This window comes from Podarcis melisellensis (genome assembly GCF_964234715.1).
Source record: "Podarcis melisellensis genome assembly, chromosome: 1".
Taxonomy (NCBI): domain Eukaryota; kingdom Metazoa; phylum Chordata; class Lepidosauria; order Squamata; family Lacertidae; genus Podarcis; species Podarcis melisellensis.
The window spans coordinates 105,452,521-105,472,498 of NC_138528.1; the positions used below are offsets into that span (position 1 = coordinate 105,452,521).

General features: G+C 41.3%; 1 protein-coding gene across 1 annotated transcript in view; it reads right to left on the bottom strand.

Moving 5' to 3' along the window:
- Positions 1–14,981, bottom strand: part of PLA2R1 (phospholipase A2 receptor 1) — a 55,657-nt gene extending 40,676 nt beyond the window's left edge. The window contains exons 1-8 of the mRNA XM_081907158.1: positions 14,191–14,981; positions 11,858–12,241; positions 10,026–10,199; positions 8,296–8,469; positions 6,631–6,744; positions 5,587–5,730; positions 2,091–2,279; positions 516–673 (exon numbers count right to left, since the gene is read on the bottom strand). Coding sequence (XP_081763284.1) covers positions 516–673; positions 2,091–2,279; positions 5,587–5,730; positions 6,631–6,744; positions 8,296–8,469; positions 10,026–10,199; positions 11,858–12,241; positions 14,191–14,311 — 1,458 coding nt within the window. The 5' untranslated portion in view covers positions 14,312–14,981. The remainder of the gene's footprint in view (positions 1–515; positions 674–2,090; positions 2,280–5,586; positions 5,731–6,630; positions 6,745–8,295; positions 8,470–10,025; positions 10,200–11,857; positions 12,242–14,190) is intronic.
- Positions 14,982–19,978: the final 4,997 nt, after the last annotated feature.

A 19,978-nucleotide genomic window follows, 5' to 3' on the forward strand; every position in this document is an offset into this window, starting at 1 on the left:
TTTCATCTACAGCCTGAGGATAAGGGAAAACTGAGTGGCCAAGTGTGAGGTTATGATACTAGGAGAGGAGAGTAGAAACCTAAAGGTCAGGAAATGTGAAATAGGAATAATGATTCTGAAAAAAAGAATAGGTAGAGCACTCAAAGCCCTGAGATAGTGCAGGAGGGGGAAAGAATGGAACTGAAAAACCAGTGGGCCTACAGGGGAAGAAGGTTTAGCAAACAGCCTAAGGAGAGGAGAGCTGTGCCTTATTAACACACATTTGGACTGGATAGACAAGGTAATTGTGGATGAATATTGTTCCATTATGATTTGCTGCGTGCATGAGAGCAGTCATTATATTACTTGAGAATCATCAAGCAAATAGAGCTCTCAGAATATTCTACTTCTGAGGCATTGCACACATAATGCAGCAAAACAAAACACACACAAACAAAAACCACCACTTCTAGGACAAACATTTACAAAATATTATTATTTTTATATATAAAAAAGAGAAAATAAATAAAACATACATATTGCTCAGCTGAAACACAAAGTTGATTTCCCCCCTGATGGACATTTGGCTCTTGTTTGTGCCAGTAAGTGAAGGTTACCGGAGATCCATCAGACCATTGAAACTCAACTGGGGTCTTATGACTGCTCAGTCCAAGCCAAGTTTCTGTCACATTTTCTGTAGTATACAATTAAGTGCATTTTAAGATGATTTGGACATACCAGGTCATTTTCGACAGCACAATAAAAACACACACACAAAGTTGTCTCCATATTTTAGTCTACTCTTTTGCAACCTAGACAGGCCCCTAATTTGATGCCCTGTCCTAACATGCAGGTGAACTACTGTTTTGAGGGCTGCCGTACATCCGGAATTTCCCAGACACAGCTGGAATATGGCAGTCGGAAACAGTGCCTGGGCAGAAATCGCTGATCAGGCCAATCTAGTGTAGCATCCTGTTTGCCGCAGAGGTCAATGGGGATGGGAATATGAGGGCAATGCCACTCTGCCATTGTTGCTCCTGGTGTTCAAAGGCACTGGAAATTCCTCATCCTGCTTTGAACTCAGCACATCAGCCTGGAACAAGGGCAGGGGAACATCTCAGCCTGAGGGCCACATTCACACCTGAGTAACCTTCCAAGGCTCACCTGCCAGCAGTGGGTGTGGGCAAAGGTAAAGGAGGCGGGATCAAAGTCACATACATACGCCAATCACACACCTCCCTCTACACATACATACCAGGATTTCTCTAAGGGGTAATTCAGTTTTGCTGATGTATTGCTCTGTGATTTATTTTGTGCTTGTTTTGTGAATGTAATTTAAACGGATTATATTATGCAGTTTACTGATATAATATTTTTAAATATATCTAGAGAGAGAGCACAAATAAAAATAAATAAATAATAAATGTCCCTTCCCTTTCTCTTTGTCTATCTTCTTCTTCTTTTCAATTTTTATTTGCATTTTCAAAAACATGCAAACAGAAAGCATATTTAACCCTCCTCCCCTTCCCCTGTGCCACTAACAGCTTCATGCCAAATACAGCATGCATACATATACCATATGACTTCCCTTCCACACTTTCCTGATTCCTTTGCTTTTCTACTACTCCATGTAATCCACATCTTTTTAACCATCCAATTTGTTATCTATTAAATACTCTATCTATTTCAACTCTGTTGGATTTACTCAAGACCTGCTAAGCTATGTATACGTTCTATACTGGTTGTTAAAATATTCAATAAACATTGTCCATTCTTCCTTATATTCCTTATCTCCATTTTCTCTTATCCTGTTCATCAGATCATCCTCTTCAGCATATTTGAACATTTTACGCTGCTCTTCTTCCTTGCACTGATATTGCTCCTGAGCTGCAGGTTAGGGGTTAGCGCAGGTACGCCCTCTTGGGGCCCTAAGCCTTTAGCAAATTCCTGGTGATGCCAACTTCTGACACTGGCCCCCAATGGGGTTTTTCTATCGACTTTGGGTTGGATTGTCACACTTGACAGAAAGGAATTCAGAGTGGCTGCTTTTAAAAGGAAAATTGTCTGTACCTGAAACCAATGTTTAGTGCACATTAACTATGAGAACTCACCATATTCAAGAAGATTAATGAGCATCTCTGTATCAGCCAAAGAGGTTATGCTAATGAGTGTGCTATTATCATCCTGGCAGGAAAGCAAAGCTTCATTCCAGTTTTTTCCTTCTTTATAAAGTTTATAGCAGTAACGATTATATGGATACCAATTATAGTCACAGTCGGTAGGATAAAATTTCCACGAATCTTTTCAATTAAAATGTACAGAAACAAGGCTATATTAACCAAATGAATTCTTTCCTAGTCCTCATAAATCTATTTATGCAATATACATGCACATATATAATAGCTCTTTTCACTATTTCTTTTTTTTAAGAAAAGAGAACACATTTGCCTAGCAAGAACTAGCTACAGTGCAAAAATGTGTTATATGAATATGTTTATGCATGCATAAGCACCCCCACACACAAAGAAAGAAAATAAAATTGCCCTAAGAATGTTCAAGAAATTCAGTCTTTGTGAATTCCGACATAATCTGACCTAAAACACACCTTCCAGCCTAATACGCAATCCTAACTCCATTTATTTCCAAGTAGACATAGTAAAGACTTTTTTTGCAAACCACTTTGAGGTTCTTTTAGAGTCAAGTGGCATCTAAATTTTATGAATGCATAAATAAATAAAGACTGCCACCACAGTTACCCATCAACCTTTGAGCTTCCTGAACATTCCAATGCAGTTCTCACTCAATAAAAATATCAAAATGATTTAAAAATGCATGAGTTAAAAAATAAATAAATTGGATTTTCATACAGATTTTTTTAAAACTTCAGGTTAATGTAGACCAGGGGTGTCAAACTCAAATTCATCGGGGGCCGCATCAGCAGTTTGGTCACTCTCAAAGGGCCGGTTGTATCTATAGGACTCAATATGCGCTCAATATAAAAACAAGTGGAGGTTTCCTAAATGCATGTAAAGTGGAGGTTTCCTGTGTAGAACGGCCGGCGCCGCTAGAGGGCAGATGTTCTCTGGCTTGTAGGCTGCCGCGCATGCGCTGAAGAGGCAGTTTTCTTGTGTAAAAAAAAAAGAAGCAAGAATAAAAGGTGAAGGCTGGCGGCCGCCGGCGGTTACACGGGCCACATGACGAGGTCTGGCGGGCCGGATTCGGCCCACGGGCCTTGTGTTTGACAGCCGTGATGTAGACTTATGGGTCAAACAGAACAGAAACAGACTGATTTACCTATACTGTTACCTTTCACTGAGTGTACAGTGGTACCTCGGGTTACATACGCTTCAAGTTACATATGCTTCAGGTTACATATGCTTCAGGTTACAGATTCCGCTAACCCAGAAATATTACCTCAGGTTAAGAACTTTGCTTCAGGATGAGAACATAAATCGTGCTCCAGCGGCGCGGCAGCAGCAGTAGGCCCCATTAGCTAAAGTGGTGCTTCAGGTTAAGAACAGTTTCAGGTTAAGAACGGACCTCCGGAACGAATTAAGTACTTAACCCGAGGTACCAGTGTAATAGGGCATACTTCTGAGTACTTTGTGTAAATAGTGTTCATTAACAACCAATGCATTACTAACAACATACAGGTCTCAGCTGTATTTGTCTATATTCTGGAGCAAGACCCTAACAGAAGGGTGGAGGACGTTTGGACCTCCAAATGCTGCTGACTCCAACTCCCGCCAGCCCCAGCCAAAACGTCCAGTGGTCAGGGGTGATGTGAGTTATAATTCAGCCACATTTGGAGGGCCACAGGTTGCCCACCTCTGCCCTAACAGAATAAAGAAAATGTTGCTGAAATTAACATCTATTCTAAAATTATAAGCCTATGTATGCTTCCACATTTTGGGTTCCATTAAAACTCCAGGGAAAGCTTTGTTAGTTTTAGAAAGCTTAAACCATTGTAAAGGCTCACAAATTCTTTCAGAAGGGGAGAAAAAAAAAATCTGTTTGCTTGTTTGCATACAAAAACAACCTTCTCCGGAATCTGCACCAATAAGAGATACAGTGGTACCTCGGGTTAAGAATTTAATTTGTTCTGGAGGTCCGTTCTTAACCTGAAACTGTTCTTAACCTGAGGTAAAGTAAAGGTAAAGGGACCCATGACCATTAGGTCCAGTCGTTACCAACTGTGGGGTTGCGGCGCTCATCTCGCTTTACTGGCTAGCATGACTAAGCCGCTTCAGGCGAACCAGAGCAGCGCACGGAAATGCCGTTTACCTTCCCGCCGGAGCAGTACCTATTTATCTACTAGCACTTTGACGTGCTTTCGAACTGCTAGGAGCAGGGACCAAGCAATGGGACCTCACCCCGTCGCGAGGATTCGAACCGCCGACTTTCCGATCGGCAATTTCTAGGCTCTGCGGTTTAACCCACAGCGCCACCCACACTTTAGCTAATGGGGCCTCCAGCTGCCGCCACACAATTTCTGTTCTCATCCTGAGGTAAAGTTCTTAACCCGAGGTACTACTTCCGGGTTAGGAGTCTGTAACCTGAAGCATCTGTAACCCGAGGTACTACTGTAGTTGGCTCCCATTAGGGCTGGGCAGGGAAGAGAAACTGCAATGAGTATATCCCCTCTAATTTTGTGTTCTGCCATGCTCACCACTGCAGCCATTTGGTGACCGGTGGTGGCTGCAGTACTCTCTCAAAAGTCTAACTGTACTTACTAGTCCAAAAAGCCTGGCGATCCTTGGACTATAATCTATAATAACACCACCTTGACAGGGCTGGGGAACTGCATCTGGCCAACTGGCCGCATCCTTATTGCCAAATCTTCCCCTGCAGGCCAAATCTAACAGGTAGGCAAAACTGGGCCCCCCCGTCAATCACGTGACATCACAATGCTGTTGCAATGTGACCCGATTCAGCCTGTACAGTTCGAAGTCAAACTGTGAGCAAAACAGTCTGCAAAGCACAGAAGATCAATTGATTCATCAGCACTTGTGAAGCCCAACATCGGCACAATGTGCTTCCCAAGTGCCACTCAGTTGATTGTCGGTGCTTGAGAAGCCCAGTGGAGGGACCTTTGCCAACATTGCTGATCAGTTGTATTATGTATTATTTTATCAGGTGTAGGTGAAAGGAGAAGGCCGGGGGACGACGACGACGACTAACTTAGGCCTACAGACTGGAGGTTTCCCACTCCTGCACAATGAAATGATAAAAAAATGAATAAATGGGATTCTATTCTCCACTACATGCAGAAAATGTTCTTCTGAAGAGCTAATTTCTCCTCTTTAAAATCTAATGAAATAGGTACGCTTTTTGCCCTCAGAATGGTAAAAGTGGGATTGTTAAGTGTTCGATTGCCTTCAAAGCTTATATGCCAATTTACAAACAAAGGGACCCTGAACAATGATTTATACTTGAAACTACCTTTCTCCTGAATTCAATTGGCATACTTAGCACATCTTGTAATTCCCAAACACTCAAACTGCCTGAAGCCCAAGATGTGGAATGTACATATGTCCCCCTTATTAAAAGTAGAAAGAGATATAAAAAGCCTCACAGATCAAATTACATTGCTGGTTAGAGACTCACCAAATGCTTCGTGTTCAGTAGCATTTAAATATTTTTTGCATACATATGGTAATCCAGATTCACATGGGTAACTTTGCCAGTCCTGCTGTATTTTTGAGTTAAACACTTTGCAGCGATGTTGCCCAAGAGAGCTGTCAGAAGGATCTGCAAACAGAATATTATTTTAGCACCATGTGTACAGTACAATACAATATGCAGCGGGTATTTTATATATATCTCTGTATCTAAAAACCTGACATTCTGCCCCAATCAGCAAGATTCTCCAAGTCCAGAATGAGGACCAAGGAACAGAACCACATCTGGGCAGGCATGATTCTCAATGGCTTTCGTTTAGAAGCTATCAGGCAAGTTTAGCCTTCCATCCAAATGGTGTCCTGAAGTGCACCACTTACTTTATCCCATATTTTATTTTTAATTGTATTGTTTTATTTTTTAAAATAGAATTTACATCCAACTGTTTTCCTCCAAGGAGCTCAAGGTGGTTCTTCCCCATCTTATTTAATCCCCACAACAACCCTGCGAGGCTTCATGGCCAAGTGTGGATTTGAACCCTGGACTCTCCCAGGTCCTAGTCTGACACTGGCTCTTTTCAGTTTGGTGGCTGAAAAATTCTGTTCTTGGCAACTCTGAGGTCAGTGGATGAAATAACATTTTTAACTGTAACTGTTTTTTTAAAAAATGTGGATGTGTTTGCCACTCTTGGCTCCTTCGAGAGAAAGGACAGGATATAAATTCAATCCATCTATTCATCCATCTATCCCCTAGTTTGTCCATTGCCAAACTACTGGATAGATGGGTGAATAGATGGATAGAATTTAAGCATTCTAAAACAGTTAAAACAGCATTCTAAAACAGTAATTTATTGCATGTGTATTAACTTCTTGCATCTACCAGTAATCAGGGGAACAGAAAGCTCAGAACCTGGTCTTTCTAATGTTTATATTGGAACATACTATTGCCAGCTCGTATTTTGAGTTCAATAGCAATAGCAATAGCCATAGAATCCTGGTGTTATAACAGAGCCAAGGATGAGGATCTGCGTACCTGATCGCCAGTTCACAAATGCCAAGGGTGCTCCATCTGACCATTGCCAGCCAGCGGCTCCATCCAGCTGATTTAAACCTGTCCACATCAGAACTTCCTTTGTGCCCACCTGTTCTGCAGTGTAACAAGAGATCTAGCTTGACATTCAGGTACCAGTTCAGTATTGCCCAATTTATACAGGAATTGCATCTCCAAGCTGGTAGGTTACTTTCTCCACCTTCCACTAGGGAGAATGAGACATCAGCAGGAGGTACAGGTAACAGCATTCTGCATTCATTACTGCCAGAGGAAACAAGAATCACTTTCAACTCCATTGATACCCCAAGATGCCAAGCAGTGTAACAGGGATGAGCCCATTGATTTTAAACACTTGGATGGAGCCTCCTTGCAGTGCCTGCTTGAAGTTGAAATCGCAAATTATCTCCTATTATGTTTTTGCAATTTTCTTTCAAAATCAAATCAATATTATTTTGATTCATTATCCTGGGGCTCCTAAAAGGTGTGGTGCCAATAGGCCCGTGCCTGCTCTGCCTGTTTGATAATATGGCACTGCCTCCTTGCCTACGTGGGACAAGTGTAGTTCCTTCTTCCTCTCACCACTCCAGTTGAACATGTACTGCTAACCTCTCTCCTGGTATTAGTAAGTTTAGCTGCTGTCAGCCTTTCCCCCTTAGCCTCTCCCAACCAAGGAAAGGAAAAGAGTGCGCAGGGTGAGGGTGGGGAGATTAACCGTGGAAGGGGAAGTAGGAGCAGTCATATTGAAACTTTTAATATTATTTCATCACAAACTATAGATCCTCTTGCACACTAATGAATGTCTTCCGCCAAGTGCATGGGCTCTTTCCTATTACCATGCCCCCAACATATAGGAAGGCCAGGACACATCCAGTGCAGTAGACAAGGAGCAAGATGATCCCTATGTCCTATGATAGCCACCCACATGGATGAGCACAAAGTTCCCCATGGGTTTACCTGCTGAACAAGGTTGTAGGAGAAGGGAATCTGGAAGGTGCAATTTAGGGTGTTTGGGGAGGCGGTAGGATGGTTGAAAAAGTTTGAGAAGCACAGCTATGCCTCTTTATGAATCACCTGTCATTCAGGATTACAATGACATGTTGCACACATAATGCTAAACCATAGTTTAGTGCTATGTAAATGAACAACAGTGATTTTCAAGCTTGTGTACTCCCATATCCCCTAACAAGAGATTGAAAGCATCTGTTTTCTGTCACAAGCTAATTGTGGTTTTTCTTTATGGCTGAAAAGGACAAACTGTGGCTACTTTAAACTATGCACTGTTGAAACAAAACAGGATCAAGTTGTGATTTATGACGCTGGCTTGATTCAATAAACCATGTTAAATTAATCAGAATTCTCAGTTAAGACATAATAGAAACTCCAGTTACATGAAAACAGGAAGAGGAAGGGTTGTGCAATGGTTGAACATGGAAGAGAGGGGAAGGAGTATGTGAGCCCAAGGTTTGTTGCTGCTCTTTCATGTAGTGTTAAACTATGGTTTCACATTACATGTGAACTGGACCAATGAATTTTGCACAAATGGGGCTAGAGCAACTAGGATCAAATGTGAAATGGACAGCTCTCCTATTCTAGCCGCTGACAGAGTCAAATGAAAGGTTTCACTCACAAACATGGTTTCAAACCTACCATGTGGACCACTAATATACTTCTGTTCTGCCATATCTGTGATGCTTAGCAAATCTGCTCCTTGTCTCTGACATGCAACACGTGCCTCATTCCAAGAGAGAACAGAAAGAAGATTGAATTGGTAACAGATCTGAGTGTCTGCGTTCATCTCCCAAAAAATGTCACAGCCAGTCTCTGTGTGAAAAAAAGAGAAAGAAATCAGTTAAAAACAGCATGATATTACAAAGCAATTAAGAAAGATAACACTCTGAGATAACAATCTAGCTTAATTAACACCAAATGAACAAATGGAACTGCTAGGACGCTATTATTACAAATTCACTTTCAATGTTCTGGTGTCAAAACTATATCAGGAAGTAGGATGCACTCTGAAATTTAAAAGGAAAAGGAAAATCAACTTCACACATAGGACTGAATTCCTCCTGTCTTGATAATGTCAGTGAGTAATACAAGTTTTGACAATTAAGGAAACAGTCACTTGAATTGGTGAGCAGCATCTAATGAAACATTTACCTCCCCATCTTTCCTTTCTCACTGTCCATTTATTGGTCTGATCTCCACTGACTAATAGACACATAAATAGAGTTAGTAGACAGAGGTGCATATTAAGTAACATTTCTTTTGTTTAGAAGTGATTTGCTACATCATGCGGCAACTGCAGCTATGGACAATTAAACCCTCAGATTAGTAAGAACTGCAACAATAAATAAATTGATACAAATTGCAAGTACTGTAGCAGGGGACACTGTTCAAAGGCAACATTTGTTTTCCTAGGGCATTTATATCCGAGGTGCACTTCAAAGCTTCTTCGCTTCTTAAAAATCCTCCCCTTTCTTCTATCTTCTAGATTAAGACAGGACAGAGACATGATTCCTGCTGTATTTGCACATAAGGAAAACATGGTTGGATCTTTAAAAACAACAAGTGGGAATTCCTTTTCAAAAGTTGTATCTTTCTTGCTAGGTGGTTATGGGGCTGCTAAATACTTGAACCTAAGATGTAAGGAATCGCTCTTATGTTTGCATATTGATGGAACTGGCTGAGGAAATAACAAATCTCATACAAAGATAACAACAACTTCTCTCCATGATGTCAGGAAGACCTTAATGAATTATTTGGGGGGAAGAAGAGGAATAGAATCTGATCTGATGGAGTCAAAAGTTTATATTTTCATGTAGAGTCATGGGAAACGTTTAATGAAATGAGCATGTAGTGTTGCATCGGAAGTCCATCTCCCTTGCTATGATAACAATTGAAAATATTGTATCAGCAAAAGGAAAAAGTACACACTGACACTTGAAAATCTTACTGATTTCAGTGGGGGAAGTGTGCACTTTTGTTTTCTTCCAGTGAAATCAATGGGATGTGCAAGTGTTTAACTTCGGCTGGATCATGTGTGAATGTTGTTCTTGCAAGCATAGTGTACTCCAATACTTTCTTTGAAAGTGGCCAACTAGAGAGAGGGAGAGAAAGAAAGCAGATGAATGCTGGCGAAATTTCTCACTTGGTTTTATGATAGTACAAGGCAGCTTTTACTAACCTGGTGCCCTTCAGTTGTTCATCCTAGCCAACAAAGCCATTGGTCATGAATAATAGGAACTGGAGTCCAAAAAGATCTGGAAGGCACCAAGTTGGCAATTCCTGCTATAAGGTATGGGACATACTGAATGTAGCATGTAAGATGTGACTATCTTGTTATTCATTAACTGTTGAAGAACACGAGCACATACCAGAATCTGGGCAAAGTCCCCATTTTTCATCTTGCTCATACTGACTTGTTGTGGCACACCAGGGATAGTCATCTTCTCTGGAATCTCTGATGCACTCATAGTGCCATTGATTGTTGTATTTAAATGGAAAAACACAAGGCGAGCCATGGGAATTTCCCAACAGGGTATATGTCTCTGCATGAAATAAAATACCGAGGATAAATCACTTAGAAAAAAATATATAGAAAACAATAGGAAACCCTCTAATTTGTACTCCCCCAAATCTGGTATCATAATGGTCCTTTGATTTGGAATAGTAATCATACTTACATGAAAGGAAGTTCCTTTGAAATCAGTAGTACTTCAGAATAAATGCATTTGGGATTAGGATCGAATGTCAATAATGCAAGATTTTCAACACCAAGGCTGTGAGTTACTGTAACTATATTTGTTTTTCCATTCTTCTTGATATTATAATGTAGTAGAATAGCAGAAGTGACAATGAACTGCTTCAAAAATGCATCCATTTACAATCAGAAAAGATTTTCAACTGCTGTCATTATTTTAGTTTCATGGTTTTTAATTTTTAATAGTAGCAAGACAAAATTGCGGAAGAATTATTATGTAGGTGTCATGGGCAAAGAATGCCAGAGTTAGCTTACTAAACCAGGACATCCACTCATATTTTTATTTGGTAGCAGTAGACTTGGCCTTTTAAAACGCATTACTGCAACCATCATAGGATAACTAAGGATTAGAAATTACTCCACAAGCCATCAAATCCAAATGATGCCCTTGTGTCAGGATGTCATATACAGTACTTATACCAGTGTAAATTGATACAGCCTCCAAATTTAATGTACTTTAACATTAAAAAATAAGGGCCATATATTTGCATTGTTTCTCTATCAAATTCATTCTTCTCCCCTCTGCCCTCAAACTTTTGGTATGGATTATGTCTTGATAGTAACAACTTGATTTGCAACAGAACATAGGAGGCAGCCTTACACAGACTCAGACCATAAGTACTGTTTACACTGACCAGCAGTACCTCTCTAAGGTTTCAGACAGGGGTCTAACCCAAGCCCTACCTCGAGAACTGAAGAGCTTATGCACACAAACTAAATGCTCCACCACCGAGCCATGATATTACAGTATTTTTATTCAGCCATACATCTAGTTATAATGCATTGCAAATAGCTAATGGCTGCACCCCAAGACAAGCAGTATATATTTATTGTAAAACTTATATTCACAGGTGGTCTTTCTGCAACATCAGAACACATGGTGTATATCAAGCACAAAACTGTGCAGATCATTGATTCATAAATAGGTTTGTAATTGTGAATGCAGAATTGCAGGCTTCACACAGGAGCACGACTGGAACAAGTATCACGTAAGCCCAGTAATTGTTGGGCTTAGCCATGTGAAATAGATTGAGAATTAGGAGCATAAGCACATAGAAACTGGTGACTGTGGGAGTGCTTTGAAATTAGCAAGCTAAACAATATTTTTTAGAGCACAGCCACTTTTTTGAACTGAATTAATATTTGAGAAAGGTATCACACTGATAGCCTAGAGAGAGATCGAAGCCCTTTGCGGCAAATCAAACTCATGGCATGCATAACATACAAGAAACATTCTTTGGAGTGCTTCTCCACATAATGTGGGAATAGTTGGCTCAAGGTGTGTTTGCTTGCAAGCCACACACAACAAATGGCTTTCCTTAACCCATGTGATTGGATCCTGTTTCTGTTTGTTTTAGTCACTTGTAAAATGCTGTTTTGGAAAAAAAACACCTATTACCAGTAATATTAATGGAAGCATGGAAAGAAAGCAAATATTTATTTTACCTTTGAATGCATGTTCACAAAGATCCCCATCAAGAGACAGGAATTGTTTCCATCCATATGTTGAGTTTCTTTTTGCCACAACAAATTTGCCACTCTCAAGTGCTAATTTGTACTGCGATGCACCAATCAACCCTTTTCCAAGGCAGCTCCACCACAGTGAGTGCTGAGCTGAATTGCATTCAGCCATGACCAATGGCTGCTCTTGGTTGCTGATATTGAGTCCTAGACAAGTGCTTCGGCCGATGTTGAAAAGATGCTGTTTAGAACCCCATTTCCATAACATGTATTTCGAAAGCTGAGTGCAGTCTTCAAGGATGAGCTTCGATGTCTCAGCTTTAACACATGTGTTGAGGGAATCACTTTGGATAATAAATATCCCTTTTTCTAGAACAAAAAAAGCTCCATTTCAGTTCATTACAATGACTGGATTATTATCAATAACAGTGATAAGACATTCACAATCCAATCCAATGAATCTCTACTCAGTAGTAAGCAGCACAGGAGTGCAATGGGTCTTACTCCCAGTTAATTATATATAGATTGAATGAATGCATGAAAATCCTTTACTCATTCAAACTTACAACCAAACTTGCCCAGGAATGGCTTTTCCAAGCCTACTGAGTTTTCAGATAACCTTGGGTTTGAATCTGGTTACCCATTCATTTGAAAATCAAATTAATTAATTTTCCTACAAATTGATAGTCATGGTTATTAATGAATTTATTATTAAGTACTGCAAAGTAAACTATGTCATACATTTATTACCTCAATATTCCAGGAGGAATGTCCCAACCTCCGAGACTATGTTTTCCCCTGGTTCCCAGGTTACCTCTCTGTGGCAAATGGTAGGAGCAGGGATTGCCGCAGGACAAGAATCAGGCTTGTCAATATTTGTACGTTTTGTAGCATTTAAAAACATCTAGGCAAGTGCTCCTGCCAGAGAAGTCACCTCAGAACTATAACTTTAAAATTTAAAACTTTAAAAAAGGTGTTCCACTGCATTTTTCCTGTCACTTTCCTTATTGCAAAAAGTCTGACCTTTTAAGGAAGCAGGTTTGAAGCACAAGGCCTCCCAATCAATTTTAACAGCACAACCTAACTTTGATAGCATATGACTGGATCCCACCTGAAAACCACATCAGTCTGGAATCACCCATAGTATGCATTCCCAAGCTGGCTTATTCTGAAATCAGTTCTATAGAGGCTTTCTTCTTATTATCATAACATTAATGCAAAAATAATCTTCTAACCAATTTACAAAGGCTAAGAACCACTACACAAGTGTAAAAATCTAAAAGGTAAAGGACCCCTGTTACTTAAGTCCAGTCGCGAATGACTCTGGGGTTGCTGTACTTATCTCACTTTACAGGTCAAGGGAGCAGGCGTTTGTCTGCAGACAGTTTTTCCAAGCCATGTGGCCAGCATGACTAAGCCACTTATGGCAAAACCATAGCAGCGAATGGAAAGTAAAAATCTAAACAGCCATAATTTAAATACACAACGTAACAATACAATTACAACTATATAGCTTGGTCCCAGCTCCTGCCAACCTAGCAGTTCGAAAGCACTTCAAAAACGGTGTTTCCGCGTGCTGCTCTGGTTTCGCCTGAAGCGGCTTAGTCATGCTGGCCACATGACCTGGAAAAACTGTCTGCGGATAAATGTCAGCTCCCTCGGCCAGTAAAGCGAGATGAGCGCCGCAACCCCAGAGTCGTTTGTGACTGGACTTAACAGTCAGGGGTCCTTTACCTTTTTTAAACACAGCAAACCCACTTAAAAAGACAGAGAACTTTTTGCGTTTTGGGAAGTGATGTGGGGAAATGCATTGAAAAGTGTGGGTTTAACGAACGATTAGCGGGCCAGGTGCTTCAGTCACCCCACAAACAAATCGGACTTAATGCTCACTGGAAACTAGATATACTCTAAACATCAGTGCACAAAGAAGTCAGGATGAATGAATGTTGCTTGGAGGAGCCCTAAGCCTGTTTAGGATTGCAGGCCAACAGCACAACCCTAGCCATCCCTACTCAGAAGTAAGGGATTCAGTGGGATTACTCCTAGGTTGGGCTGCAGTGCAACCCAAGTTATTTGGAGTGACAATGCCACTTAAGCACGATGCCAAGCGAGCGTGCAGCGGCCCCCCTGGACTGGTAGATTAACGCCGGGGGAACTTGACGGCTGACTCACTGTGATAATAGCTGGAAGGGAATCAAAGGGGAGAGGAGAGAGAGAGAGGAGACGCGCAGAAAAGAGCCCCCGCTTTCCATTCAGCGCCATCCAAGGCAACTGCACTTTCCCAACAAAACCCCGGCCGCTCCGTCCAGCTGACTTACTCCAAAAGTAGGGCACTTGGTCGCGCGTCAAAGCGCCGAGCTCCTCTTCAGCCAAGCTGGAGCGAACTATCAGCATGGAGCAAGCCCAGACGAGCTGCAGCAGGGACTTGGCACGGGACATTTCCGCCGCGTTTTAAGAGAGGGGAAAACCTTCCCGCGGAGTTGGCAGGAGGAGGACAGCCCCCGTCCGGGAGAGCATGAATGGGGAGCGAGGGGAGGGAGAGCAGCTGCTTCTGTGGGGCTGAGCCGAGCAAGGCGGGAGGCGCTTCCCGCCCTTTCCGCCCGAGGGAGAAAAAACGCCGCAATTTCTTCTCTCTCGTTGCTGCAAGTTCCTCCCTCCCCTCCTGAGGGGAGGCGGATGTCAAGGAACCAGGCCGTGACCACGGCAGAAAGAAACAGGCAGGCTCTGCGGGGCGCTAAATAAACAAGCCACCTTTACGTTGGCAGAAGTAGCTAGAAAAATGGGGGACAGGCCACTCTGGTTGGCGGTGTTTTCCAGACGACGTACTGCTCCTGGTTGGGTTGTGGGGAGGTTGCACTCAGTTCATTGCGGCTTTGGCGCTGCTGGCGCGCGCAAGAGTTTGGCATGCAAGTAGCAACGGGAGTTTGCTGAACCCACAGCGGGCTGGTGACGTGATGGAACGTAGGCTCAGCAGCTTGTCATTTGCAAAGCTAGCCCAGGGAGCAAGAGACAAGCATCTGAGCAAGAATCCTGCCCCACAACCATCTCCAGCTCCATAGGCGGAGATTGCTGCGTAAACAAAGGGCAACTTTCTCTGGCTCTTCTTATACAGCTTTAGTATCACTGGCGCCAACTAGTGACATTAACTAGGAACCCGCTCCTACTTTAAGAGCTACCAGATCACATGTATTCCTGGTGCCACATTCAGGGGCCGTTTTATTTATTTATTTGGCAGATTTATAGGCTCCTCATTTCAAGGCGGATAATTGTGTTTCCTAGAAACGTGGGAAGCTGCCGTATAACTGGCCCATGCCATGGCTCTTCCTATCCAAGTCTCTGGCTAGTGGTACTTTGTATAGTTTGTAGCAGAATCGTAACAAAATTAAATCCTATCGAATTCCATGGGGCTTACTGTTAAGACAAGCCTCTAGGATTGCAGCCAGGTAAATTGCTAGGTGGCACTGGACTTAGTAACTAGGTGGAGTCAGGAGTTTCCATCTACTGTTCTCGAATACTGAGGTGCATTCTATGGGCACTTCCAGATTTGTATTTTTTGGGTGGGATTCAACCGCATCCCTGAACATTGGTCATTTTTAAAATAAAAAAAATAATATTAAAGATTTTCATGAAATACAAAAGAACATGCAATCTCACTTTTTCTGTTCAGATTGTATAGTCTTTTGGTTACATTCAGTGTAGGCCATGTTGACGTGGTAGTTGGAGTCCTATAAACCTGGAGATCTCTGTCATGGGTGGCCTTTACTTATTATTGTTTATAAATTTATATACTAATGGCATTATAAGCAAGTTTCTGCAAATAACTTTTCCAAATATATTAATGTTTATATATACATCTCAGTATTAATAAATTAAAACTGCAGCACTAATAAACATGTATATGTTTGGGCTGTGAAGTGGTAAAGGTACCCCTGACTGTTAGGTCCAGTCGTGGACGACTCTGGGGTTGCGGCACTCATTTCGCTTTACTGGCTGAGGGAGCTGGTGTTTGTCCGCAGACAGCTTTGGGGTCATGTGGCCAGCATGACTAAGCCGCTTCTGGCAAACTAGAGCAGTGTGGTAGCCTTGTGCAAATACATATAGATGAAGCTCTGGGTTTTTTATGGGTCTTCCAAGCAGGGAGGACTACAATTAACCCCTTGCTCCTTTCATATGCTCCTTCCATTCTCTCTCACACCTACTCACACAGACAGATAACTGAGACTGACCTTAACTGTTGACTTATGGTTGACTCTGATGGTTGGAAGGTTGGGCACGCATAAGGTTACAGAACATGTAGCAAGCGGACTGCCATGCTAGTCTGGTTCCCCTACAGATGCCAGATTTACATGTCATTGATTTCAGTGGGGTTAGACTTGCAGCGTGGAACAACCACTGACAATGGGGTTTGAGACACGTTTACACTGACTTTAACAGGGCTTACTGTACATGGATGAATGGGCAGCAAGGTGTAAGTGGATTATTCAACGGTTAGGGAAATTACAGGAAATTTCTGCTTCTATGTTTAGTCCAAATAATATTTGAGAGCTACCCAGAATTGATTCTTGGAAAGCAAAAATTATAAAAGATGTGTATTAGCATTTCTCATAGGTATGCTTAGGATCACAGCCAGGCAGCCCTAAATGTTTTGTGCCACAACAGTTAAAGCACATTCATTACTTGGCAAGTTGTACAGGGATAGATTTAATTTGATTCACGTATCAGACCCATCTGCTTCCAGTGATCATTGCAGCTAAGAAAAGAAGGGTATTTCACCCTCACCCTAGCAAAATGGACCACATTGTTGGAAACGAAACTGCATATATTTGCTGACCACACGTCACCATGAAGAACTAGTTCTAGTCCACATACGGTATATCATTAAAAAAAAAGGCAACATTCTGAAAAGTAGTGTTCTAAATAATAGAACAGATAATAATATATATTTTTTATTTATATCCCTCCCTCCCCAGCCAAAACTAGGCTCAGAGCTCTAGATACAACTTGCATAGCATAGCAGGAGCTTTCTGTGTTCATAATAATTTATTACTATCAATGTCATTCGAACAATGGGGTCTCATAAAAAGAAAGATATAATAAACACAATATACAGAAGTGCTTGGAATTATAACAAGGAAAACCACAAAACTAAAAATAGACTTGTGCCTAAGGGAGCTTGCTACAATTTAGAGATTACATCCATGGAGACAGAAGCAACCAAATCCCCACTCTGAGACATCTAAAATGCCAGGTTTTAGAAGCCCACCCAGAACCTTTTGAACTTTCCACAAAGCTTTGTGAGAGATGCATCCAGCAACCAGAGGTGGATTTAGGGCAGTGTGAGTGTTGCACTGGGCATGCAAAGCCTAATAAGCACTTGCCCAGCTTCTGGAAGGTGGTGTGGGGGTTTTGATAGAGTCCTCCTGCCTCATTTTCAAAGCTGGCCAAGTGCTTATTAGGCTTTGCATGCCCAGTGCAACACTCACACTGTCCTAAATCCGTAACTCTTGCAGTAAAATATTTTAAAGTGATTTTTTTAAAGAGAGAGGGAGGGAGGGTGGGAGAAGATTGTTGTGGGAGGAAATAAGAGAGCCAGCCAAAGTTGCAACTTTTAAAACCAGGAACTTTGAGCCTCTGGAAAACTTTCTTGACAGCCTACTCCAATGGGAAAAGCCTTTGATTTGCTTGTCAACCTTAAGGCTTCAGCTCTTACCAAAAAAAGAAGTTTTTAATCCCTCCTTCAGTGCTAAAGGAGTGCCATAGTTAAAGCTTGCTGCTAGGCTTGCAGCTCAATGCAACGTGCTAAAAGAAGGACCAGGGATTCCCATGACAAGTGCTTGAACAACACATGTAAGTCAGTAGTGAGGCTGTGTGGCCACTGTGTGGGGTTGGGCAATAGAACTTCCCCTCCCCCTCTTTCCTCCCCAGTGCACCTCTCCCAAATCTGCAGCAGAGATTTGGGGGGACTCCCAGAGTAGGGTTTTTTGTGGGGGGGGGGAGTTGAGGAAGGAGAAGGGAGAGGAGATGAGAGAGTTGTTCCACTTGTGCATTGACTCTGTGGGAAACAACCCAGTGACGATATCCAGTGTTAGGCCTTATCAAAGTAGACCTTTTGAATGTGGATTTAATTCTATCAGTTTCAATTGGTTTACTCTAAGTATGATAAACACTGGCTACCACCCTATGTAAGTAATCCAAAACAATGCACATTTTTTCTGACTCTGACTATACTGTGCAATAAAGGAAGACTCCTTGATCCATGTGGGTTATGTTCCATCCTTGCAGATAAAAAAAATGTATTTGAGTATGTTTCATAGCTTAGAAGCACACTCCAATACAATTTTTTTAAAAAACTGTAAGGGTGAAACAAACCCACACAGATCAAGGATTCTTCCCTTACCGTTCAGTATAGTCATAGTTAGAAAAAAAATCCAAATTCGTGAAAGCTTTTGGCAAGCTTTTGCTTTTTTATTATGCCTGGCATGTATAATCATGGTTCTTTTAAAGATATCTATCCATCTTTGCCAATTGGTGACAAAATGTTAAGACAGTGGAAAGATTTCAAAGTATGGACCATTTTCTGGAAATATAGAAAATGAAGATTTAGAGAGAGGTTGATTGTAGGTAGGTTCTGCTATAAATTACAGACCACGGATAGCCACTATAGAGCTAAATCAATTCCAGCTTTCATACCCCACTGTGAAATATAAGCAGACATTCCCATGGTGTGCTTGAGAAGTATGATAGAGTGGCAATATAGCTCCTGTCAAAGACAGAGAAGGAATGTGCTCTTCATCACAGCAGGATATTAGCAAGAAGGATAAATATATATATATGAATTTATATTAGGGAAGGAAAATGAGAACCAACAGAGAAAAACCCTGCAATTTCTCCAATATTTTACAACAGTGTATATGAAAAATAATTATAATGCATATGTCTTCTCTATCCAACAATTACACATAATTGTGTAATAACCTGGAAAAGCAAGTTGACTACAAAAGACTACATTTATTTGAAAGTTCTTCATAAAGCAGATACAAAAATGAGCAGCAATGCTTGAGTTAGAGCAATGTTTTAGGAAGTTGCAACAACAACATCTATGTCCAGAATTTGACCTGGGGTTATATAGATATCATTATTGATATTGCCCAAAGTAATCAATAATGTAAGCTCTTGGACAAAATAGGTTGGGGGAAGAAAAGAAAAGCAAAAACACTGTAGGAAAGCAAATGGAGGTCTATGGGGATTGCTGGGGATAACTGAACTCTTTAAAACAATTTGAGAACTTCCAGAATTGGCAGTATTTGTAGAAAACCTAAGCATTGTAAAATAATGCAATCTTCCCTCTTCACAAAATGTTTAAGAAACTTGCATCTGCAGGGGAACCAGATGGAGTGACTTTACTTGAAAGGGAGTAGAGGGGTAATTAGTATCTCATATAAACTTCTTAATATTATGCTTATGTGGCAAAATATCTGGTCTGAACCAGATAGCCTGAGCTGTGATACTCTATGTGTGATGGGATACCAGAGTATACATCCAGAATTGTCATGTAATATGGTTGTCCCTTGTAGAGAACTATATGCCTGAAATCCTGATTTGTGCAATCTTTTTATCCATGTTTGAAGGGAAAGAATAATGCAGACCTGTTTGCCCCATGTACAAGGCTCAACATTGGGCACCTTCAGTATTTGCATTACAGAGTGTATGGGTACATGCCCATTCTTCAGTAGAGGTGACACAAGTCAATTTGATTTATATCTGATTAAGTCAGAGGTTCCAAAACTGTGGTCCATGGACTAGCTTAATTCAGGTGTTCTGTGGTGTAGTTCATGACTAAATGCCACTGACAGACTTGCCTTCTGTGAATCTGTCTAATCCCCATCCCTTTAGACCATTGGCCATCACCACATCCGATGGTGAAGAATCCCTTATGTGTTGTGGAAATTATGTTATGCTTTTCCATGCTTCAGGAAAATCCAGGGGGGCATGTGAATTCAAGTGACGGTGGCAATACACACATGTAATTAAATATATATGTTAGATACTGAATAGGGATCCAAAACTCTTTCTTGAAAGTCAGTGTGATGTGTGGTGGCCCTGAGA